Raw genomic sequence first — 26,978 nt, 5'->3', positions numbered from 1 at the left:
TCCGCTCCCTAATAAGCATAGTAATTATAACAACAATAATAATGACAATTATTGACAAAAGGGTTTTTTTCTTTTTTCTTTCTTTTTTTTTTTTTTTTTTTTGAAAATACAACAAGATGACATTTCTGCATTTATGCACTTCACTTCGAAACAAACTGTTTAATAATTTCAACAAAGTCAATACAAAAAACAAATGAGAATCGTTAGAATTTTGTTTTTTTTTTTTCCCTCCACTTCTTGGATAATGTTCCATCATATTTATCTTGATGTGATCAAGTAATGAAGGATGTTCTTTTTAGTAGATTACAATAATAAACTTGACATGTAATGTAAACACTAAAACTCACCTTCCATAGTGTCTTTGGTGCTACACAATATGTGAATCACAGCCATTTTTCTTTTTTCACTGTTAAAAGACGTTGCACAATCGCTTAATACCGACCAGAGAAATTGTGCTCTTCCAGCAGGACAAACACTGGAGATAACTCTCAAAAGAAATCTCTCATTATATTAGTAATAGAATTATGTACAGTTACGCTCAAAAATTGTTCCGTTTTTTCCTTCTTTAAAATTTTATAAATCGTCGCCTGCAGGTCCTTGTAATCTTACTCTCGTCTGCACAGCCATACCAGCTCCAAGACCCAAATCGCCGTCGTGTAAGGAATCACTCTGCAAACAGTAAATAGCCTTACTTATAGCCTACTACCAAATCACTAAATATAACATTTTAACACATATATATTTCAAACGCAAAGACAAATAATAAAATATTCTAGAAGGACTAGAAAAATAACACTAATGTCGCAGGTAAAAAGTGTCAACGCTTGAGAAAGAAAAAAAGTTCTAATTGTGCTTTTTATACTACGAGGGAGGATCAGAAATTAAGGTTACAAGGCCCATATTTCTCGAGTTTCATTTGTTATAGGAAAATGAGGAGTATGTGGTAATTTTAATATATGCAGTTGGCAACTGTGCAGAATTTCAGCCACCTACGGCGCTAGTCGTACGTAAACACAAATGAGGCTCATTTGGGAAACTGGTCTCGCGAAAAAAGTTTCCTCAGTTATTTGATTTCTGTGGGCGAAACATGTAGCCATGGCTGAAATTCACTGGCAGCTGGGAGAGACTGTAATGTCTCGTCAGCATGTTGCAGAATAGTGTCGAAAGTTTACGGCTGGTAGGATAAACGTCACCGAGAAGGAACGTGGTTGCCAACTCAGCACGGTGTAAACATCATCGACCACCCTCTCTCCATCCCGGACCTAGCTCCGAGTGACTTTCACTTGTTCCCGCACTTCAAGAAGCAACTCGGAGGCCGTCGCTTCGCTTTGCTTCAGACGAGGAGGTGAAACTCTTCGTGACAACGTGGCTGAACACGCAAGGACAGGATTTTTACCAGGAGAGAATCTTCAGACTCATCCCACGATGCAACAAATGCCTCAACCGATATGGAGACTATGTCGAAAAATAACATAATGTATGCAGCTACTATCAGTTGGCTGTATGAAATAATATATACATGTTCACGGCAGACTTTGTAACCTTACTTTTTGATCACCCTTCGTAATTTGGTGATGCTATATCTAAACACATCCATCCACGTCGTCACGAGAAAAATGTCAAATTTGGGATATAAATATCTCAACTTCGGAGTCACTTTTCTCGTGAACCTGTAAAGGGATACGTTTAAAAACAATTCGCTTGGAATCAACATCCCTATATTAATATAAAAAGCGCAATTAAAACTTGATCTACCAGCGTGGGCACATTTTCACCAGTGGTATTAGCTTATTTCTTTAATTTCTCACTTTCGTACGGCATCTCTAACCCAAAGATGCCATTGTGAGCTATTTTCTATTGAGAAGGACAGTACAGCCGAGATGACTGTAAGGACAGAAAACAAACTATTATAAAATTGTAAAACCAGAGTGGTGTAGTCGGTGTCTACCTAGCAACAGGGCAGGCCGGATTCGATACTAAAGAAGAAACATTTATCCTTCTAATGCGGTTCACTCAGACTCTGTAAAATGGAGACTGTAGACTGCAGTTCCCTAACTTTTCCCGATCACGGTTTACATATTTCCAGACCTATAACAGTTTGGCTGAAACCTCAAGAAGTTTAAGACCAGTCCTCTTTTCATAATACCCAATGTAAGTTATGTAACGCTAATAGTATGCTTCAGTCGATGCTTAGGATAGAAAATCGTTTCTAAATCTAAGGAGAGAAAGACTATTTTCCGTCCAGTGGTTCATATTCTATTCTAAGTTTGTTTCATCATATATATGTCAATCTAAAACGCTGTTTTACTCTTCCACCTTCTTCGTTCTGAGTTTTACGTATGAAGAAAGCATCGAATGAACAGACAGAATGTTTAGAACAAATATTCTGCCTTTGATTCACACAGGAGAAACAAGGAACCTCGTTCAGTTTGACATTTGAGTTCAGGGCGCGTGTGTGTGTTTCTTGCGCTCTCTTAAGCAATACATTTGTTTTATTCAAGTGTTTGTGTGTGTATGTTACAGCTGTATTTTAAAAAAGCCGTTTAGTAAGCTTAGTACAAGTGATAATGAACATTGAACTGGGTATTGTAGTAAAGAGAGGTTTTTTTTTTTTTTTTTTTTGAAAGGTATGCGTCTGAGGGCAGCAGAAAAAGCAATTTCAAAAGTATGTCCACATATACATATATATAACACTGTACAGTTGTAAATTTGTAAGAAAGAAACTGTTTTTTGATATCTTAATTTTTGACGTTAATGTTTCACGTTATGCTTATAGACGAAAGGAAACGAAATCCGACAACATCGCACTTGCATGCCATTGGCTTTCGCCAGACGTCAAGAGGTTTTAGCCAGACCGTAATGTAAAAAAGCTACTACATTTTTCCCAACTAGGGAGAAAGGTTTCTTAATCTGCTATGCATGTGCAGAAGTTTTCAAAACAAACTGATTTATTTTATAAAATTTCCCCTACCCCTAACAAACAGCCACGTAAGGCGAAAAGAAAAATCCGCCAGACCTACAATTCTCAAGTACTCTCGAAACGGAAAACATAACTTGAACAGGGTTGACATCAATATCAATTTTGAGGCACGTACGAGCGCTAGCCCTTTGCTCATTACAACGATGTTCACAAATTTCTAAAACCCTGCCGCTAGCTTGTAATGCATGTAAAGTCACATACATAATTTTATGGATATTTCAGTGAAAGCCCTGCTCTAAACGATTTCTTTTAAAGTGAAAATATCAAATTGCTGGCTCTAGTTCCAAGTGTCACCATTTTTTTTCTTTTTTTTTTTCTTTTTTACTATATGAAAAATGCTAGCTGTAGCAAAATAAAGGTTTAAAACAATCCACTGTAAGAAGTAAAAATCCGTATTTAAAATTCTGACTTTTCCAGCTCTTCTTAAAACTCCCTGATTTTTTAGGTTTTCTAGGTCGGTGGGAATCCTGAACTAGAACGTTTTATTCCGTTGTTCTAATTCTCCTTACTGGTTAGTGTAGCGTCGAAGAAGAAGAAAAAAAGTCACTGAGTCAGAATCCAATAACTTAGTAAAAGCACATACTAAAAAAGCATTTATTTCTCTCACTAACGAAAAGTCTTTTCAAGCAAAAGCATTGTAATCATATAGTAAGGAAACAAAATAGTATGCACAAGAAGATTGGAAATTATTTTCTTTACAACACAGTTGGGAAGAAAGAAACTTAAGTTGAGCTTGAGTACAACACAAACCTACAAATAGTTTTATAACATTCAAATTAACCCGATATACAGTGTCATATATTCATACATACACAGATTTTTTGCGAAGTTGGATCGAAGTATGGTAGGAATATGAAGTATGGATTCCTCTAAACAAATATTTTTTCTTAAATGACTGTAAAATAAGCATGCAACTCTATCCATCACGACTCTGGAACTCACTAAAGAAATAATAAACACTTCTGACCAGAGTATATACACTTGTTTATTAAAAACTAAATTACAGTGTATCGGTTTCGACGTTGTCTTCATCAGACACTAACCCTGATTCGGTTACACTGGGTTAACCCTGATTCGGTGAGTTAGTGTCTGATGAAGACACCGTTAAGTTGTCGAAACCGTTACACTGTAATTTAGTTTTTAATAAACAAGTGTATATACTCTGGTCGGAAGTGGTTAAAATAAGCATGTGACGTAAGCAACGTTCTCAAACTAGAAACACAACTTTGAAAGTCTTACGGACTTCGAACGACAACCGTGCGCCAACCATTTTGATTCATTGTCTTATGTCAGATGTTTATTTTACATGTCACATAAGTAATGACATCTGTTGAGAGGTAACCATACTACGTATTGCTACCTTCCTTCGAACAAAGTTCAAAAGTTTACGTACAACAGAGAGTCTGTCCGGAAAGTAGTAGGACTGAATCTTTCACGCCGAAACGTGGTGAAGGAGGGCGATGTTACTGCGCTGGTTGGGTGGTGAGGGGTTTTAGCTACCAGCGCACCAGTCATATTCAAGCCTTCATGAAGTGTAGATCAAGTTTAAGGTGAATCCCTTTCAACGTGCCTTGTCACCTCCACAATGAATAATTTGTTAGAGCAGCGTTAGACGGTGAAGTTTTGCGTGAAACTGGGTAAAAGTTCCAGTGAGACCCATGACATGATCAAGACTGCTTATGGGAGTGATGCCATGGGTCGATCAAGTGTTTTTGAATGGCACAAATTGAGCAAGTCGAAAATGAAATGGTGCTGATCATATTTTTTGACTGCAAAGGAGTGGTTCACAGAGAGTTCGTACCGTCCAGTCAGACTAAGAATGATGCATTCTACGTGGAAGTACTTAAAAGATTCAGAAAACGAATCGCCCGCGTCCGTCCAGCAATCGCTAGATCACGGAAGCTTCATCACGACAATGCGCCGAGCCACACCATCTTTGCTGACCAAATATGGCATCATACAGCTTCCCCAGCCATCCTACAGTCCAGATGTCGCTCCTGCAGACTTCTTCCTCTTTCCCCGACTGAAAAGGGTCGTGAAAGGACGACACCACGGCTCGGTCCAGGCCATTCAAGAGGCCGTAACGAGGGAGTTGAAGAGCATTCCAGTTTCTTCCTTTCAGGGAGGGTTCAGTGATTGACAAAGTCGCTGAAAACGCTGTGTTGATGCATAAGGGGCAAATTTTCAAAATTATTAAGTCGCTGTGTCAAAATTGTAACTTAAAAAAAAGTTCTACTACTTTCCGGACAACTCTGTATATGCTAAAATATCTATACACTATTTTTACGCACGTATGTGACTGTTCGAAGTAAAACATCCGCAGCAAAGTATGTTTTAATAATAATAATAATAATAATAATAATAATAATAATAATAATAATAATAATAATAATAATAATAATAACACTTAAAACTTTACTTTAAAAAATACAAATAGGATATATAAAGTCATTTTGTAGCAAAATACAGAATGGTTGAAGACAATATTAATTAAAATATTTCTTTGATTCCTTATTTAGTATTTGCATCAGGATGAATAAATCAGAAAGGAAGTTAAGTAAAATACTAATTATTGTAGGAAATTAAATACATTTTACATAAGAGCTACCATCATATCAACTACATCTTTAATTGCTTGAAGAAGCAAGACATTGTTTGATACCATTCTTATGTTACAGGTGCATTATTTGCTAATTTAAATTTACCTGACCATCGATAGATCCATTAACACAATATAGATCTAACCAAGTTTATGGCCTATGGAATCTGGAGGTTCAATTCCACATAAAGAAAGCTCTCCACTGACTTCTGTCCTTAAGTCAATTGCAATCCAATTTCTGTTTTGTATTCCTATTTCTGCGAGATCCACCTTAACTCTTTGTTTACCAACCACGGTATGGGCATACCCAAGTGCTATTGATTTCGTTGTTACTTAAGTAATAATATTTATTTAAGAACGGTATTCTTTGACTTTTATTATTTATATCTAACTAACCAACTTTATGTCCTATGGAACCCGGAAGTTCAATGCTGCCTTCACAAAAGCTCTCCAATGACTTCTGTCCTTAGCCAACTGCATCCAGTTTCTACTTTGTATTCCTATTTCTACGAGACCCATTTAATATTGTTTTCTCTTCTGCGCCTATGTCTTCCTAATGATCGTTTCTCTATTGGACTTCCAGTTAAAACTTTGAAAGCGTTCCTAACTTTTTTTCCATTCTCGCTACATGATCTGCCCACCTGAGCCTTCTAGACTTGATGACTCTAACCATGTTTGGTAAGTGGTATTTATATCTATTAAGCATATTTTCGAAAATGCAACACTAAAGCTCATTACATTATTTTGTAGAAATTTGAAATTAATTAGAGTGAGGTGCATGTATATCCCAATTGGTAACTGAAGCAACAAATATTTATTTGAACTCTAGAATATTTCTGTTAATACGTTTTTAAAATACTCATTTACTTTGACGGTTATAGTTACCCCAAATATCATACAGCACATTTCTAATCTAACCGCTATTTACTTATGCTTACGGTACTTCTGACAATAGTAGCTTTGGAAAGCAATTTTATATCTGTTCTAAAACCAGAGATGGGATTGATGACTTAATGTATTAGAAGACTATATAAAAAAAGCGTTTCTCCAAACCTACTACTACTACGTGCGCATTCTAAATACATTTACAACGGAAAGAACTGAGTTTTCTATAACTGTACCATATTACCTTTTTAAGTTCATTGATATTACTACCATTTCTTCAATTTAATACGCACCTTACGATTTATACGGTGTTGTTTTGAAACACCCTGACAACGTTCGGGAGGTGATTCCTGACACTAAGATCAGACAAAAAGTAAAGACAAACGTGGGTGCACAAATGCTTCCTTTCGGAGTTATAGGCTGCCGAAAACATGAAATTTAAAGATCCATAGCTCCAAACTATTGGACCTACCTTAGTCAGGTCAAGACTTCGCTTAGAAACTAATATGTGCGCTATCAAAAAATACATGTTTCAGAATCGTAAAGTACTCACGCAACAATTTTTATAGAAAGAATTTGGCTACGGGCATATAATTTGAAGTACACACCAACTACCTCAAAAAAAATGTTGCGGACGTATTGCAGGATTCTGAAATTTGGATAAGGCACATCCTAGTTCCTAAATCAAGTCTTGACCCGACTACGCTAGGTTCTATAGTTTTGGAGCTATGGATCTTTGAACTTGATTTTTTCGTGTTCTCGGCAGCCTATAACTCCGAAAGGAAACATTTGTGCACCCACATTTGTCTATATTTTTTGTCTTACCTTGGTGTCAGGAATCACTTCCCAAACGATGCTGGTGTTGTTTTGAAACACCCTGTATAAGTTAAGAAATATGATAAAAAATAGAACTACAATCTTGAAAATCTGGAGAACAATAATAATAAAACCATTTCTAGTACGTATGATGCTTGTCGGTCGCTAATAGACATTCGGTAAAATTGATGACACAACACGCAAAATCTAAATTGAAATAACATTCGTTTAAGATGCTTTTAAAAAAATAGTTTTTGAAAAATTGAAGATGTTATTTGTAGCACAAAAGAATAGAGAGAAAAAGGTAGGAAACTGTGTACCATTGTAACTTTTATAAATGTATACTCAGAGTGATTCAGAAACGTTGGTGAAATATGTGGGATGCAACTTCAGAGAAACTAGCAAAAAACATGCCTCGTACCAGAGGCATGGAAAAAATTGATGCACAACAACGTGAAAAAATATACTTCGAAACAATGGATGTATACTACAAGACAAGTCAATATTTGAGGAATGCACTGAGATATCAAAATAGTTAAGGATTGTTACTACGCTCTGCACCGTTGTTCTTATTTTCGTAAATAAATACATTACTGTGAACAATATGACAATTTTGAGAAGTCAAAGTTTCTATAAATATCTTAGTTTGATTCTAACTAACTAACTCTATGGCCTATGGAACCCGGAGGTTCAATGCCACATTCACAAAAGCTCTCCATTGACTTCTATCCTTAGCCAACTGCATCCAGTTTCTATTTTGTATTCCTATTTCTGCGAGATTCATGTTAATATTGTCTTCCCATCTGCGCCTAGGTCTTCCTAATGGTCGTTTTCCAGTTGGTCTTCCCGTTAAGACTTTGACAGCGTTCCTACTTTCTTCCATCCTAGCTACATGACCTGCCCACCTAAGCCTCCTAGACTTGATGACCCTAATAATGTTCGGTAAACCGTATAAATTATGTAGTTCCTTGTTATGAAGTTTCTGCTATTCACCATTCCCGTTCTTAGGTCCGAATATTCGTCTCAGGATCTTGTTCTCAATACTTTCAGTCTAAGTTCTTCCCCCAGAGTAAGCGACCATGTTTCACATCCATACACAACAACAGGCATGATTACCGTTTTATATATTTTAAGCTTCAAATTCCTCGACAGAATTCGCGACGACTTTAACTGAATGATAACACGAATTCCCTTGCTTTTAGTCGACATTTAGTTTTATTCTAGTCTTAGATTTCTGTAATTCCTCATTTATATAGTTCCAAGCTCTCGACTTTCCCTGCAATCTTGGTCACGAAGGTTAAAGGCAGGAAGAAAAAGAATAGAAACATTAAGGAATAAAAATGGAACGAACTTACCAAGGGAACAGCTGTGTTGTACAAAAAAAAATATGTTGTCAAGTGCATCAGCGATCTCCAGATGAAGCTGATACGAACTAAAATATGGCAGAATCAATTTGTGCGCCTTTCTTGTTTCTGCTATCCCACTAGGGTTGCCAACTAACCGGTACCTTTGCCAGGCTCAACCATTACTTCAAGATTTAAGATACAATTTTAAGGATTATCAATAGGCGGTGTTAATTTTATTTTTCACAGTCGGGAACTCTATATATATTTCACCAACGTTTTTAAATCACCGTGTATGATGTAAAAATTATGAAATAGGAACTGCACAAATATTATGAAGCAAGCTAAGACATACAAATGGAAGAACGAAACATACTCTTGGCTGTACCAACAGCTTGTTGCCCATTGCCACAGGGATTAGGGTTAATCTGGAAAAATAAAACAGCATCAAAAGTAAAGCAAATGCACACACATATTGCATGCTTTCACATACTTTCATACTCACAAATGTTACCTACCTATTTATCTACATATTGAACATGCACATATCCACACACACACACACACATACATACATACATACAACAGACAAAATAAAAGAGCTACCACTGGCATCAATGTATCTGCTAAACAAAAATTTTATTCAAACTTAATCAAGTGAAAAATAAAGAATACTGACTAGCAAGAAACAAGAGACGGGTATAATTATCGTTGAAAAGAAATAATTAAAAATAGATAAAATGCAAGCAAATACACAAGCTTATATTTCAATTACAAATTTTCAAGCTAACAGTGAAAACAAAATTACGAAGCATTAGCCTCATTCAAATAACAATATATAACAATATTAATTATACTTTACTAAGAATAGTTTTAATGATTCACACTAAGGAGTACAGTCCCCGACAAAAGTTTATACGTACCTCAAAAAGTCTGTTACCGAATTCAGTATTGGTAAATTAGCAAAGAGTTATGCTCTCTACGTTAAAGCAGTCTATCGTTCGTTCCGAAGTTAACAAGGAGCACGTAAGGAATGTATAGAATGGGAATTGGGAAGAAAATGCTCCTTTTTAATGCTCTAAAACGCTCTACATAAATTTCATTTAAAACTTTCATTTTAAAACCTAATTCCATATTAATATATATATATATATATATATACACTTATGAGCAGTTGAATTTCAGATAGTTGCTGCTCTCCGGAAATGGCGCTGTGATGGGCTCGGAGAATTTAACAAAAGGGACATGAGACCTCGTACGGGTTGTATAAATAACACTTGATTACGACATTGCGGCGTATTTATCGAGGCCAGACGTATAAACCACTCCATTTCTGACGCCGTGCAGGTAAGGGGCTTTTCAAGGGCCACTGTGTCAAGAGTGTACCGTAAGTTCCTGAATTCAGGCAAAACTACCGTCGTCAACTGTCATAGCTATGACGCGTCGATGACAGGAGTCGTCGTCGGCTAGCTGAAATGATAAGAGCGGATAGACGAACCACAGTGCAGCAGATCATTCATCTATTCAATGGTGAACAACAATGACGTCTAAGCAGCCATACCATCCAGAACCATCTCCTTGCCATGGAGTCTCATGATCGAACCTCTGCTGAACATTTCTCTGCAGGAATTACGACTGTCGTCAACAAAGGAACACCGCCATTAAACACTCGAAGCATGGAGAAAGGTCACCTGGTTATATGAGTCAAGGTACCGTTTGGTACACGCCGATGGCCGTGTACGAGTGCATCGTTACCACATGACGCAATGGATTCTCCTTGCTAGCAGGATACAGTTCAGGCTGGTGATATCCTTGTATGAGAACTGCTCATATGGGATGCAGTCGGACATCTGACAACATCTCTCACCAGAGAACGTTATAGGAACCTTGCTAGAGATCATGTTCACCCCTTTGTTCGCCCCTAGCATCTTACAGGCGACTTGTGCCTACAACAAAACAATGTCTTTCACTCCCGAATTGTGGCTGACTGGTACAATGTACACTCATGGAATGTGAAGGTCCTTCCCTGGCACCAGAGGAGTCCCGATCTCAATCCCATTGAGCACAGCTGGAATGCTGTCGAGAGGGATGTGCGTGTCCTGAAACCTTCTCTAACAAATCTTCCTTTATTATGAGAGGGTTTGCAGTGGATCAGTATAACTTCTCAACACTTTTCATGTCTTGTGGAGTCCATGCCACGCCGCATCTGCCGTCATCAAGGCAAAAGAGGGTGCTACATGATACTAGCTAGGTATGTCAAATAAAATTGCTCATAAGTGTATAATATATATAGAATAAACCAATTATTTTGAAATACCCTTGTAATTTTTAAACAAATAATCCAAAGAGGCTGAAATTTTGCACCATGTACAGTAAGTATCAGCAGCGGGTATAGTAAAGATTACAAGGGTATTTCAAAATAATTGGTTTATTCTATATATATTATACACTTATGAGCAATTTTATTTGACATACCTAGCTAGTATCATGTAGCACCCTCTTTTGCCTTGATGACGGCAGATGCGGCGTGGCATGGACTCCACAAGACATGAAAAGTGTTGAGAAGTTATACTGATATATATCCAGGGAGTTCGGGAACAATGCCAAAGAACTATTGGAAATGAATCCTCACATGAAAACATGAAAGAAATGACAGGCCTACTTGGGTACACAAACGCATCATTTCGGAGTTATAGACAGTCGAAAATTGATCGAAGCGATATGAAAAGGGAAATAACTCCAGAACGAAATGTGAGATGAAAGAATAATGATTACTTGAAAAGCTTACATTGATTAAATTTACTGGTGGTTATAGAATATATGCCACGTTTCATTTCCTGATCTATTTCTGATTTCAGAAGGCCTTGTGAATTTAATTTTATGCTTCGAGGATAACCCTGTTGCCGTCTCTGTTCCACTGGTGCATTAATGGAGTATGTTCTTTATTTTATCGTTCCTACGAATTTTCGGAGAGCTTTACTTTCGAAAAGACGTATTTGTGCACTAATATTGATCACTTTTTTTTTTTTTTTTTTTTATGTTTTCGTGTAAGGATTCACTTACAAAGTACATAAAAATACTATCATACTTCAAAATAGTATTACTTCATTTTGGAGAATCGTATTTAAATGAAATTGGTTACATTTGAAAGAAAAACTCAAATATTTTTGTGCATGTCAACAATGGACAACAATGTCACTAATTAATGTGATCAAACACAGGAAAAGTAAATTCACTCATGTTTACTTTTGATTTTCGCAGACACAAAATTTCGCAGATATCAGGCGTGAAACTTCCAAAACTTTTAGAACAAAGAAACGCGATTTTTTGAAAGCTAAAATTAAGGAACTCGAAGATAATAGTAAAGATAAAAATATTCGGAACATGTATAAGGGGATCAGCGAATTTAAGAAAGACTATCAACCTCGTGCTTATATATTAAAGAAATCTGATTGTACAGTTCTCACTGACACAGATAGCATCTTAAATAGATGGAAAGATTTCTTTGACGATTTGCTTAACGCGCAACCAAAAACTAGTGTGCGTGGAGAGAAGGTGATACACACCGCAGAACCGTATATTCCAGAACCCAACCGAATAGAAGTAGAAACCGCTATAAAGAAATTAAAGGAACCAAATCTCCGGGTGTAGATTAAATTCCGGCTGAGTTAATTTTCGCAGGAGACGAAAAAGTGTGGAACAAGATACACAAACTCATCCTCCTTATCTGGAACAAGGAAGAATTGCCACAAGAGTGGAAAGAATCAATCATTGTTCCAATTCACAAGAAAGGCGACAAAACTGACTGTAATAATTATCGAGGCATGTCTCTTCCGTTAACATCCTATAAAATCCTTTGAAATATTCTGTTAGCAAGACTGACCCCATACGCAGATGAAATTATTGGAGATTATCAGTGTGGATTTAGACGAAATCGATCAACTATCGACCAAATATTTACCATTCGCCAAATACTCGAAAAAAAAGTGGGAATACAATACCCCGGTACATCAACTATTTATTGATTTTAGAAAGGTGTACGACTCGGTTAGAAGAGAAACATTATACAACGTTCTTACAGAACTTGGAATACCGAGAAAGCTAATTAGATTAATTAAGATATGTTTAAATGAATCCCAAAGTAAAGTCCGGGTAGGAAAATTTTTGTCCGCGAGCTTTCACGTCGAAAATGGCCTGAAACAAGGAGATGCATTGTCGCCATTATTATTTAACTTTCTGCTGGAATACCCATAAGGAAAATCAAAGATAGCAACCAGGTTCGTCATTGTTAGGGTCGTCAAGTCTAGGAGGCTTAGGTGGGCAGGTCATGTAGCTAGGATGGAAGAAAGTAGAAACGCTTTCAAAGTCTTGACTGGAAGACCAATCGGAAAACGACCATTAGGAAGACCTAGGCACAGATGGGAGGACAATATTAAGATGGATCTCGCAGAAATAGGAATCCAAAGTAGATATTGGATCCAGTTGAATAAAGATAGAAGTCAATGGAGAGCTTTTGTGAACGCGGCATTGAACCTCCGGGTTCCATAGGTCATAGAGTTAGTTAGAGAGTTACTTTTGATTAGTCAATATCGGTTCATTATTGGATATTTAGCAGGCAGTTGCTGTTTGTGCTGTAGCTCACTTGGGAAGCTTTTGTTTCTGTACTGTTATGCCGTAATGGTCTAACGTAAATTTATTTCCTTTTGTTGTGTTGTGTTATTAAAGAATAAGTTTTAAAGAGTTATGGCGACCCCACAAGAACGAAGTTGGTGTGTTTTGGAATATCACAGCACACAGACTCTGGTGCAGATTCATTGGACTTTTAGGCGAAGGTTTCAACATCAGGTTCCTATACACACACGTCAATTTTGAAGTGGGACTGTGATTTTGTAGAGCGTGGCTGCATATGTCATCAAAGGAAAGGCGATTCAGCGTGTATTGAAGCATGCGTAGCGTGAATGGGAATATCGTTTTGATGTCTGCATCGCCACTCGTGGGGCTCACATTCAATGTCTATGAGGTATAGTAAATGAAACCAATTTAATTTAAATGCGATTACGCAAAGCGATGTAATACCACTTTAAAGATGATAGCATTTTTATGGTCACGCAGTATTTTGTTTTTTGTTTCCGAACATCCTCTATACCAGTGCTTTGAAACGAAATATCTTTTAATATGTTTTGACTACCCCTAATTCGTGGGTATGCGCAACTTTACGCATAAGAGCAGATAACGAGTTTTTGCTTATGACTGCACGTTCATCTCTCAATTTGAGTAACACGAGCTCGCCTTCTGATATTGGGAAACATAACTGTCAAGAAAGTTACATGTACACCATTAGCTCATAAATACTACAACATTTTGAAAGAAAGTTTTCTCGCCATTTACGTCAATCTTACTACGCTACTAAAAAGTCACTTCTTAATTTCGACTGAATAATACTGTAAAATATGGATGCAGGACTGCCGGGGATTCGAATTCAATCGTGATTATGTACTACATTCTGACAGTCAACACGATTAGTTTTCTAGGTACATCGTTTTGCAGTTCATTTGTAGAGCCATTATCTACAGATACATCAGATTTTTTTTTCTATGTGTAAGTATAAATTTTAAATTTATTTTTATTTCCATACCCACAGCATTTGTTCTGCTCACAGAAGACCTAGATTCAAGTCTCTCGCTATTCAGCGATCAGGATTTACTCAAGTATTGTGGAAATGCGCCCTTACGGGTCAGAGTAGAACAAAGAAAACTTGAAGAGGTCGATAACTTTAAGTATCTGAGAATTATTATATGTCTGAGTATCTGAGGACGCTTACGGTATCAAAGAGATCAGGTCAAGAATTGCATAGCCAAAGAAGCATTCAACAAGAAAAGACCACTCTTAACCCTTTCGGACCCCGGTGGCCAATGGATGAGTCACTTTTTTAATCCGCTCCTGTGTAGACACTAATTACGATATTGGGATATATATATATATATATTGTTGCCTAAATATGGTTGGACCATAGTTTATCATATTAGTTTCTTTTTCTTCTGCGTGTCGAATTTTCTTCTCAAATTTCAGCCCAAAGTAAAAAAATTCGAGAATTTTCGATTTTTCTTTTATTCCTGTAGCTTCCTTCGTTATAGAGAGATCTCCTTAAGACTTGTCAGGAAATACCTCAGACGGATACCTAATTTTTGGCATCAATTGGACCGGTCCGCGTGCAGTGTTGCCAACTAGGGAAAATAAAGTTTCCCTAAATTGAGGCAAAAAAAAAAAAAAAATAGATATTTTTGTTTATAAATGCGTACCTATAAGTCCGAGCGCAAGTCAACCTACGCCATTCGAACATTGGTCCTTACCAAATAAAAGCGGATACAAATCGTTACAATTGGGTAATTACGGGGCGCACGAAAAATTCGTATTTAGGTTCTAACCCTTGATTTTTCTAGTTTTTCCCTAGTTTTCTGTTTACCGTAATCTATTATTTGTAATTAGAAGCTTTGTTTCTTAAATATCGCCATGATACTTGTAGGATATAGTAGTGGTGTAATAATGTTCATTTTTAGATAGTTTGCATCTGTGTACTAGCAGTGTTGTCAGCTACAGGAAATTCCCGATTTTGGGGGAAAATTTAAAAAAATATCCTTTTTTGTCTCTATTATTTCCCTCTTGTTGGGTACATTCGAAAAGACGTACCACTGTTTGAAAGCCTTGTCTTTATCCTACATAACATACCATAAAAAAATCAGTAGAATAATTAGGAGAAGTACAGCTGAAGTTTATAATAAACTATGTTCTGTAAATGGTAAGAAAATGAATTTTTGAGGTAGAATAAGATTTTTTTTTTTTTTTAATTTCATGTTTACTTTGTTTGATATCGCCATGATACTTGTAGTGGGGTACAAAGGTTTATTTTTAGATTGTTTGCGTCTGTCTGGTAGCGGGAGCCCAAAACATTCTCGATTTTAGGTACAAAAATTCGGAAAATTTCCCCTTTCCCCCCTCTATTATTTCTCTCTTGCTGGCTACATTGGAACAAACGTACGACTATCTGAAAGCCTTCTCCTTGGCCTACAGAACACACTATAAAAAGTTTCAATAGGATAATTATGGAAGCTGTAGCCCCCGCATATGTTGATTTTTCCCTCTGAGGCGTAAAAAGAGTCAAAATTTCATTTATATGATGACCAAGAATTTTTTCTTTCTCTCTTTGTATGGCAGTCAGCGACTTCAGATTTGCGCTGTATATTATCAATACGCCAAAGAATTTTTTAGGTGACTTGGACCCATGTGGCAACAGTGGTGCCAGCTGTAAAAAAAGTTGAAATTCGTTTTTTTTTTTTGTAAATTTTCAGCCCTACATTTCCCTTAATAATTTCCTTCCCGCTGGCAACACTGCAATGTAACTTACACCAAAATATAGTTACATCCCTCTTCTAAAAGCAAGGTGTTAGCCATATCAATCGAGTAAATAGTTTTTGAGTCATATGTCACTAACTGAAAATGTAGGAAAAGGCCAAAAATGACCTGGGTTGGAAGGGATAAACTAGCAGGCTTAATATTGGATTAAGGAGGAAGTTGGTCAGGTGCTATATATGGAGTACTGGACTGTATGGTTCAGAAACTTGGATTTAACTGATTTAATTGTTCTTTTCTTTGAAACCTCAAATGAAAGTTGTTTCACCTCTCAGAATATAATTTAGCACTTTTTTTTCGTGTGTCCAGTTGAAAAATGACGAATAAGGTTTAAACTGTTGTTAACGTATCTCTCTTACAACGTTGCTTAATAGGAATTTCAAGTAAGCAGTAAGTTAACTAAGCAAGTAATCTTATAAGCTAATTATCACAACACTAACTTCACCAGTGCTTTTCAAGGGTAAATACAATTCTGTAGAATTAGTTCTCAGTTATAAAAGAGTGCATGCTAGAGATATAGATGATCAAGAATTCAAACCTCATCATTTTTCAACTGAGCACACGAAAAAAAAGTTCAAAATGAAATTCTGAGAAATGAAACAACTTTGATGTGGGTTTTCCAGAGCTATTGATGAAGGCAAAAGAAACTACTGAAAAGTTTAATCAAAGTACATTTCGATGCAGTAAATTGTTAGATAGAAATTAAATATGCATCAGGTCATATTCTTAATTAAATATAGTCTTGTCTCTTAATTACTATTCAAGAAATAGGTATATATTCATAGAAAGAATTTATAAGAAGAGAAGAGCAGCATAACTTGAGGTAATAATATAACAGGTTGCTTTGAACGTTTACGAACAAACTCTGAGAAGTGATTCCTTATGTCATTATGAGGATTGTGATATAGGCAACTTAGGCTCGGTAGAACCTAGTAACGACACAGGATTTCCGAAAGTCTTGAGTAGATCATTTAATTGGAAAATTATATGGTTTTAAGGCTAAAGTTACCGATTGAATGAGAGCAAATCAGAGTCCGCCAGAAAAATGTATCCACTCTTTGTCATCCCGTATCAGGATACTGGCATTGACAATTATTCTGAAATTTAAGTATGTTGTACAGTGGCGTGACGTGGCCCTTTGAGGATTGTTACCGGTTGTTGATACTACGAATAACTCTAGTTTCAGTAATAACTCTAGTTCTAGTAATAACTCAGTAATAGCTAATAACTCTAGTTCTAGTTTTAAGATCAGAAAATTTAGTGTTCATTTTTTTCTTTCAGCGTACCAACAATTTCGAAATATAGACATTGGGAACGATTTTTTTTTCTCAAATCCCATTTCATTTGGACTTGATATTTTAAACAGTGTGGTTTTTCAAGTTTCTAAAATGCTTTCCATTTTCTGCCAAATACAGTCGAAACTGTCCCTCAATGATCTTACATATCCTTCAAAACCATCCATTTTCTTTTTGCAATAGCCTACATCATGAATTTTCTTTTGTAATATATTGAACAATATTTTTAAACTTGATAAAGCAAAAGAAAACAGATAAAAACAGGAAATTAAAATTAAAACTTCGAAAGTTTTAATTATATCCAGCTGCACAAACTGGTTTCAGAATCCCATTCGCACAAGACAACTATTATCTAAATTTTTTTCTATTAATACCATTTATGCAGCAATAAACTCTTAATTTAAAAAAATCTCATAAGCTCGAATTAACAATGAGAAACTTCATTTTGAATCTAAGTAAACCTGTATTAAATTTGTTAAAATATTCTATGGAATCGGGCGAAGATATATACTGTATATGTTAACATATAACTAACGCATTTCGAAACATACAGTCTTGCAGTAGCAGGTATTCAACGCTATTACTATGAAATACCTGGTACTTACGGTATATTTGTCTTAGATTGTATAACATTCTTGCAATAACAGGTGGTTAATGCTATTACTATGGAATATTATACTTGCTGTTTGTATTTGTTGAAAATTGTATACTGTAAGCACAATGAAATAACCGCATGAATAGAGGAATTACAGCTGTTTCCATCCTTGAAATGGGGAAGCAAACGAAAGAATATAACAGAATGAAGACGCTGATGAAATTCTAGATTCTCCTTGTTTTGTCAGGGATCGTTCCTATTTTTTCTTGATCCATTCAGCTGAGCGGTATCATGAAGGGCCATTCCGAAAGTCCAAATAAATACGAGAGCGCAGGATGCTTCTAGTTGGCACGCTGAAGGGTGCTTCTGGAGTGAATGGCCGCTATCGGGGTTCGCGTTACCTGTGAAATCTATGGTATCAACAAACAATATGTTCGTATTTGGCGTTGGCACATTGCGTTCGTTCAATTTTAAATGCGGCATAGGCTGCCCAAACTTTAAAAAGAAGAAAAGAAAAAGAGAAAATGTAAACATTTTCCCATGTTGATAATGAAATTTAGAGACATATGAAAACAACAGAAAATTGTAATTATTTTACCGTTACCGCCGGTAACAGCGGTAATATGCACTTCACGCCCCTGATGTTGTAGTATGGTTTTTCTACCAACAGATGTCAGTACTGTCAGCATGGTTAGTGAGATGAGAAAATGATAGGAGCACGCTTGACCTTCGAGAACTAAGTACGTTTTAAAGTATTTTATCAGGTTTGGGGATGCCATCGAAGTGCAGCGTCAGTGGAGAGGGGAGTTTGGTACTGAGCCACCAACCCGCCTAACAATCAAACGCATTGTTGACAAGTATGAGGCGCATGGAACGACGTGCAGTCGCTGCAGCTACAGCGGTTAATGTATCAATGGACATCAATGCACATGCCTCTGTGATCTTCTGGCGAAGGTTCTCGAGCGTCCCAACTGAAAAAAACAATTGACAATGCTGACATGTGTTGGTTGAAAAGCCACACTACAACATACTTAAATTTCAGAACAATTATCAATACCAGTACCCTCATACAAAGGGTCAAAGAGTGGATACATTTCTCTGGCGGACTTGTATGCTGGACACGATCTACCATCTTGGAATCTTCTACATTTTGGAAATGTGAACAGTATCATGTGGGAGCCAGAATTTGCAGACAAAACCATTTGAAAAGTCAGTTTTGTAATATATATGTACATACATTTCATCATCTGGACCTGTCACCGTCTGAAAAACTTGATGTGTTTCAGTAGCAGCGAAACTAGCTTTACCTCCATCACTTGAAAATTTTGAGGGGGCGTGCAAGACTATGGGCCCTCTCGTTCCGCGGGCGGGGGCCGTTATCGCTCTCACTGATGTGATTTGAAAATGAAGCCAAGTGCTGTGTATGCATCCACGACACTTTTCCCAACTTACATTCATATTAGTGAGTTCTACACAGAATCACTTCTCAGTTATATACAAATCTACATATATAAAGGGACATTCATTCAAAAAACGTAAAAAGTAGTCCATACAACAAGAGTTTCATCCAAAATGCAGGAAAAAAATCTACTGCAAATGAACAAAATTATAAATACAACAAAAAACACACATTTTCAATAATATATGTATTTTTTTAAAAAATGTGCTTCCATACAGCATGCTAGTAAGCTTACTATTGTAAAACATACCACTGGGTGTTATTTTTATAAGAGCTTCCCCTACAAGGCGTTTTTACATAAAATTTTGAGCTTCCACACTTAGTTGGCTATGTATATCAGCATCATCCTGGAGGTAGCATGCAAATAAAATGGATCAAGTAACAAAGAGGATAATCAAAATTAAATGTACAGTTTTTTCTTTTCTTTCTTTTGGATAAACATGGAAAGCGGTACAAGTGTATGATGTTCTCGTCTTAAAATATATATATATACACACACAATACATATTGTCTAACGTATGGTAATAGTAATAGAAGCTGAAATCGTGTTTATCTATGCATTATTACACTGTATCAGTTTATGGTTGTTGGTAACCTTTGTTGTCTGGTCTTTTAAATTAACTAGAAAATGAGTAAACAACTCCCAAAGACTAAAAAATAATCATTGACCGTGTATCCAGAAAGATTATTTCTTCGTGATACGATTTCGACCCTCTCTGGGGCGTTCCTAACTCTCTCTTCTCTTGCTGCTATTGGCTTTCTTTACATTCCACATCCACATAGAGAATATACTTGAAAACATCAGAATCTGCTGAAAACCCAATAAATGATGGAAATATACCATAATAAAGGGAAGAAACCACTTACATATGTTTGAACAAATGTACTCTTTCAACACAATGGCGCGTAGTGAGCCGTATTCATATAAAAAGCACTTTTACACTTATCTACACTCAGCTTGCTGGAAAAAAAAAATATTTGAAAACTTATATTGATTTATTTGTTTAGCTTACAGCTATGGTTTTGGTGTCATTTTGTAGCAAGATACATCAAAAAATGAAATGAAATCGTTAAGTTTTACGTCCCGCGGATATGCCGGTTAGGCTAAAGGAGACGGTGATGATGAGGAATGAATGAAATGCTGGAATGAAGTAAGTGGGAGAACCCCGAGAAAAAAACCCACGCTCACGGTGTTTGTCCACCACAAACTGCAATATACATCAAGTTCTTAACCTTATACTTAAAGAGATTCAATGTTGCTTGCATTAGTGAGCGGTACACATCTCATCTGAAGTCGATTTCTTGCCAAACCTGCTGCCGCATGTCAGATGTATCTTTTAATTCTTGCGCCATTTGTAATTTGTATGGTTTGAGAGGCAACCGTTTTCTTAACACATGCCAAACTGTCATGGGTGGGACTCCCAGCTGACGAGAAGCACGCCGGGTTGATATTGTTGGACTGTTCACAAAGCCTTGTCTTACTTGCTCTACAACGTCTTCAGACGTAGGAGGACGGCCTGAAGATCTGTTGTGTCTTACCGAACATCCAGTTTCAACAAATCACTTACGCCACTGATAAACAGTAGGCCTACTGGGAGGATATTTACCATACTTTGTACGAAAATTATGTTGCACAGTTGTCGCAAACTTGGCTTCTTTAAACCAAAACACACAGCTAGCACGCTCTGAAGCAGTAAAGGCAGCCATCTTTACTCCAACTGCCGCTAGCGCTTGCGATGGCTTGTTTTTGAACTAGAGTACTACTTGAGTCAAAACCTGATGTATTTTGCTGCAAAATAACACCAAAACCATGTCTGTAAGATAAATGAATAGATCAATATGAGTTTTCAAATTTATAACGTTCTTTTTGATACACCCTGTATTAAAAGATACAGGGGTCGTTGGGGAGACGTCGATGATATATATAAAGATATGTTCGCGTCTGTGAAGTTTTCTTGTTATTATCTCTTATTAATTTTCCAAACGTTTAATAGATCTCTATAAGTGAAGATATGTGAGGATGTACAACAAGCAACACTCCAAAATTGATTGGATTCTCAGCAGATGTTTTGAAGAATGTCCTCTACGTGGATGAATAATTAAGAAACGAAATAGCAGTAAGAGAGAAGTTACTTACGAAGGCCCCAGAGGGTTGAAATCGTATAAGAAGAAATAATATTTCTCGATATATATGGCCAGTGCTTAATTTTAATCTACAAATATGTATTTCATAGCGTTCATTAGCCACAACCACGTAAGAAATTAAACATACAATGAAATCTATTTTAAGACAGGCAGCCAACATTTTCTACTAAGATCAGTCGTTTAGAGGGGTGGTCTTCTGAAAAGGGGTTCAATAAGTAAGCAAAAATTTCCGAAGCAGGAATAAAATTCAAATAGCAGGAGGCTTCAACTGATTTATTTTTGAGTTCAACGTCCTATGATTATGCATCGAGCACAAGGAAGACGCTGATGACGACGTGGATGATAATCCTAGAACGAAGAGAAGGTTCACTTAGTGAAAGAGCTGGGATCGAACCAGGAACCCCATGCACAAGAGGTTAACGCTCCGCCAGTGAGTCACGTGTCTCTCTAAGTGGAATCCACAATTTCAGGGCAATGGAAAACAATTTACCTTCACAAATCACCTACAAAAATATTAGTCAGAAGCATCAATTTTTCATACAGTACTTGTACTGCACAGTCTTTAGTTAGTTCACGCATAACTACACTTATCTGTTAACACTCGGTTTGGAATTAGAATAAAACTGCAGATAAACCCGGTACGCAACTCGTATCGGAACCTTGTGTTAAATGTGTACACTGTAATATTATTATTAAAACCTGCTTGAGGCTTACCATACGAATCAGACAACGTAAAAATCCACCCCTGTTTTCACAAATATGGCTGTAAAAAATACGCTGACTATACGAGGGTATTTTCAAACATTTTGAGCCTGACACTGAAATATCGCGCCACTAGTAAAGTTCGTGGTGAATAGTGCCATCTATGGAAGAAATAAGGTATTAGTTTCAACTCTCTACCTGCGTCAGTTCCTTGGAGGAATTGATACGCACAAGAAGCTGTGTGTCTCGCATGCTGCATGACATGCTCCAGTCAACGCGGCTGTTGTTGACTAGAGATCAATGAAAGATTGTGGTTTCGATGAGATTCAATACTCACTATACAACCCAGATTTAGCACTGGAGCCTTGGCAACATCAACCGTGTGAACTGGAGCACTATCATGCAGTGTTCATACTCAATGCACAGCAACTGATTCAAATGACTGTGACTCCAACGAACTGACGCCCCTAGAGAGAGTGGGGCGATATTTATGTCAGACCGGAAACTTTTGGAAATTCCCTCATATATATATCTAAAACCCGTTCTTTATTAATTCCAGCGACCTTGATACAGAGGTGTCATACTACTAAGGTCAAACAGATTATCTTCGCCATAATGTACCAACAACAAAACTATGCACATATATGCATTCCATGGAGACAAGCAAGCGGTGTGATAAAGGGGAAGTTAAAAGTGCACTCATTTGAATCTTCAAAGAACATGCAGATTAAAATTCTATCATCATTGCACAAACGAACTTCAATTCAATATATTCTTAAATATTATTTAACGGCTTGTGAACAGATTTGAGTACAGTTAACGATTTATCACTCTGTGTTCGAATGTATGTCTTAATGAGTCTTTAGAAATTTCAAATAATTTTACTTCTTCAATTGTTTCAGTTTAGTATGGGATCAATCCATTTGAAATCACCCAATTTCAGATTAAAAGATTGCTGACAAAATTTATTATTTTAAATTTTTGTACACAAAGTTGTACTACATTCAAAGAGAAGACAAGACCAAAAAAAAAAAGAAAAAAGTTTTCATGTTCATTTTTTTGTGTCCATTTTGTACAGACACGTAAGTACTATACAAAACTGAAATATTGCGCTGTTATTTTTTCTAAAGATATTGATTTAAAGAAAAACATCTGAAAGGGAACTTAATGTGTAATATTTTATGTCTGGTGCACATTGAAGCCTGTTACATTGCAAATATCTTTAAAACCATGCTCAAAATTAAAGTTTGGAAAACGCAAATTGTCCTTTCCGAAATAAAAATTTCCAAGAAACAAATAAGACTCACCGTTAATTTTCCCGCTAGATACAGGATTCGTGATATATTACTTCTTATAAAAGTTTGATACCTGAGAATCATACTTTTAGACTTCCAAACTATTGTATACAAGTATAAATGTCGGAAGTCCTATAGAACGGCTTTGTCCACCTATCTGTCGAAAGGTATCAGAACAAAAACTCAAACAGATATCAAGTTTTTTTTTTTTTTTTTTTTGTTTGTTTGTTTTTGCAATAGCGTCCAAGGAATAGGTTCCATTTCCTTCGTTAACTCTCTGTACAAACCTGAAGTGGTTCAACTTATTCATTACCAGTTTCAACGTTTACCACCATAAAACGAAAACGGAACCGGAACCAGGTAGCGACAAACGGTTTCCTGCAGTTAACTCATCGTTTCAAAAAAATATATAATCGAAACCCGCAACACTCTACCAAAACTGGAAATGGTTCAAATTTACTATTACTTATGGTTTCAATGTTGATTTATTTCCATAGAGCAGAAATGGAGATATTGAGATTTGGCTTTTCGCAATCGATTCAGCTTTCTAGGAATAGGTTTCGTCTCCTCCACTAACCCTCTATTCAAACCGGAAGTGGTTCAAATTAAGAATTTCTGGTTTCAATATTTGTCGCCATAGAACAAAAATGGTAATAGATAGCGACAAAAACGATTTTTTTTCTAATAATCGGCTCAGAGTCTCAAGAGAACATATAATCGCAACCCGCAACACTTTACCAAAACCGGATGTAGTTGAAAGTTACTACTACGTCTAGTTTTAATACTGATTTCCATAGATCAAAAACGATAAGGGATAACGAGATGTAGTACCTTGCAATCGATTCAGCTTCCCAAGGACAGGTTCCATCTTTCTCGTTAACCCTTTATTCAAACCGGAAGTGGTCCATATCAACAATTTTTGGTTTCAACCTTTATCGCTATACAATACAAATAGTAAGGGGTAACGAGTAGTGGCTTTTTGATACGGATTCAGCGTTCGAGGCACAAGATCTATCTGTAATCTTGTTACTCTATTGCAACCAGTAGTTATAGATGTACAGTTTAAGTTTGAGTATTGAATTCGCAGTCTACCTAGCTTCACACTGTGAAACGAAAACATTTGCTTTGTTCTGGGTCTACAAACATTGAAATTTTTTTGAAAATTGGCTATGTTCAAGCTGAAATATCTCAAAAGAAACATACTTGAAAAACCTTAAATTTTTACAAAATCAATCGTTATTTGGGTAGTAATAACTGGTTAAAATTTGATAACTGAAACTTTATTTTATTTTATTTTATTTTTTTTTTTAGTTGTTGTTTATTTTGTGGGGCAAAATCGCAAGAAGTGGTGCGCTGTGCAAATACGATAAAAATTTATTGTAAATCAAAATAATAATTCAGTAACTATCTAGTATATTTTTAGACTTCCAAACTAAGTGTCCGAAGTTTTAAACAACAGCTATATCCATCCATCCGTTTGTCTGTCTATCTGTCGACAGGTCTGAGGGCAAAAACGCTGAGAGATCGAAAAGCTGTTTATGCAATCGTTTTAGTCTCCCAAGAATAGGTTCCAACTCCTTCGTTAACAATCTATTCAAACCGGAAGTGGTTCAAAGTAACAATTTCCGGTTTCAACATTTATGACCATGGAACAAAAACCGCCATAGATAGAGATACGTGGTTTTCTGGAATCGATTTAGCGTCTCCAGAAAATATGTCATCACAACTGCAACACTCTACCGAAACCGGTTCAAATATAGTAGCACTTCCAGTTTCAATATTGATTTCTATAGAGCAAAAGCGGTAAGAGATATTAAGAAGCATTTTCTTACAATCGATTCAGCCACCCAAAAATACGTTCAATCTCTTCCGATAACATTCTATTCATACCGGAAATAGTCAAATTAACTATTTCCAGTTTCAACATTTATCCCCATAGAACAAAACGGTAATAGATTGCGACAAGCAGTTTTCTGCAATCCATTCAGCGTCTCGGATGAGAATATATCATTACAACCCGCAACACATTTGTGTAACTGACAGCATATTCTTTTTAAGACGCTGACTCATTGCTGAAATCCGGTAGTCGTTATCTATTATCGTTTTTTTTTCTTCTATGAGGATCAAGGTTAATACCAGAAACGACTGATTTATACCACTTCCGGTTTGAATAGGGGGTTAAAAGAAGAGATCGTATCTATTCTTGGGACGCTGGATCGAGTAAAAACCGCTTCTCGATATCTCTTACCATTTTTGTTCACATCAGGTCAGTACTTACACAGTAATAAAGCAGGGGTGCCCACAGAGGGGGGGGGGGCTATGACGCAAAGTGCGTCATTGAAATATTTGGGGGAAGTTAAAATCTATATAAATATGTTTGAGGGGATGTAAAAATTAATCGAAAAGAATATTTTTTTCATGGAAGAACACCTACGGATAGACAATTGGGGGGGGGGGTACGTCATGGACATAAGGGGGGTGGGCACCACTGAATAAAGTACCATGTATCAGCCGAGGACGCTACCAAATACAGCGATCTTTATCTCCACTGAATTTCGTTCAGATCCGGCCAGTAGTTACCCAGAAATAAAGTACCACATAAAGGCGAGTCGAGCGTGTTCCTAGCCGAGCTTGGCCACCACTTTTTTATTCGTTTGGCCATGGGTATTTGCCGACAAAATTTGGTTTACAGCCGGCCAGTAGTTACCGAGAAATAAATTGCCACACGCACAATCTGGAGTGAAACTATAAGCCTCCGTATGCTTACGTTGGGAGTTAATCTGATCGATTTTTAGTTTAGTTTCCCTTTCAGCAGCGAGGCTATATGAGACGTGGACCTACAGTTTAATATGGAATTTGAACCACATGAGCTCGTACTGGGAATCGATCCGGGTCTCGCACGCCAAAGGCGCGTACGCTAACATTTTGGTAGTTAATAACAGAGCTATGACATTCACCGTAAACATTTGTAAACTGCAAAATAGACTTATACTGCGCGTATACAAAATGACTACTAAAAACCTGAATGTCTTTTTAAAAAAAAGTAAATGAATGAATGCTTGTTTTCAACCCAAATATAGTGCAACTTTGTGTACAAATATTAAAAAATAATAAATTTTGGCAACAACTATCATTGGTTAATTTGATATGGATTTATCCTTTCGTCATTTTTTTTTTAAATTTGTTTCGTAGTTTCAAAGCTAGAGTGAGCAACATTCAATCCATAATAAAATCCTCTGGTTCAAAAACCTCTTATGACAAACTTGACACATACAATACAATGTTTCTTCTAGTAAAAGTCTACGGAATCAGCATCTTTTCTTTTTTTTAAAAAAAATTAAAAAAAGAAAGAGAAAAAAGGTTACCAACAGCACATTTTTAAAATCTAAATGTATAAGTGGGAATTTTTCTTTCAATACTTGTGTTAATTCGCTAACTGTTCAAAGATCTTTACTTA

The 26,978-nt window shown here is 36.4% G+C and overlaps 1 protein-coding gene across 5 annotated transcripts in view; it reads right to left on the bottom strand.

Moving 5' to 3' along the window:
- Window positions 1-289: 289 nt before the first annotated feature.
- Window positions 290-26,978, bottom strand: part of Nhe3 (Na[+]/H[+] hydrogen exchanger 3) — a 205,988-nt gene continuing 179,299 nt past the window's right edge. For 4 of the 5 annotated variants that reach the window (XM_081756704.1, XM_081756705.1, XM_081756706.1 and 1 more), the window contains one exon: window positions 290-669. In XM_081756704.1, the coding sequence (XP_081612830.1) occupies window positions 574-669 (96 nt within the window). In that variant the 3' untranslated portion in view covers window positions 290-573. Of the gene's footprint in view, window positions 670-8,999; window positions 9,052-26,978 lie in introns of all 5 variants that reach the window. The other variant, XM_081756703.1, reaches the window with a different exon arrangement.

This window comes from Thermobia domestica, chromosome 4 (assembly GCF_964235325.1).
Source record: "Thermobia domestica chromosome 4, izTheDome1.hap1.1, whole genome shotgun sequence".
Classification (NCBI taxonomy): domain Eukaryota; kingdom Metazoa; phylum Arthropoda; class Insecta; order Zygentoma; family Lepismatidae; genus Thermobia; species Thermobia domestica.
This window is presented reverse-complemented; position numbering and strand designations above follow the sequence as displayed.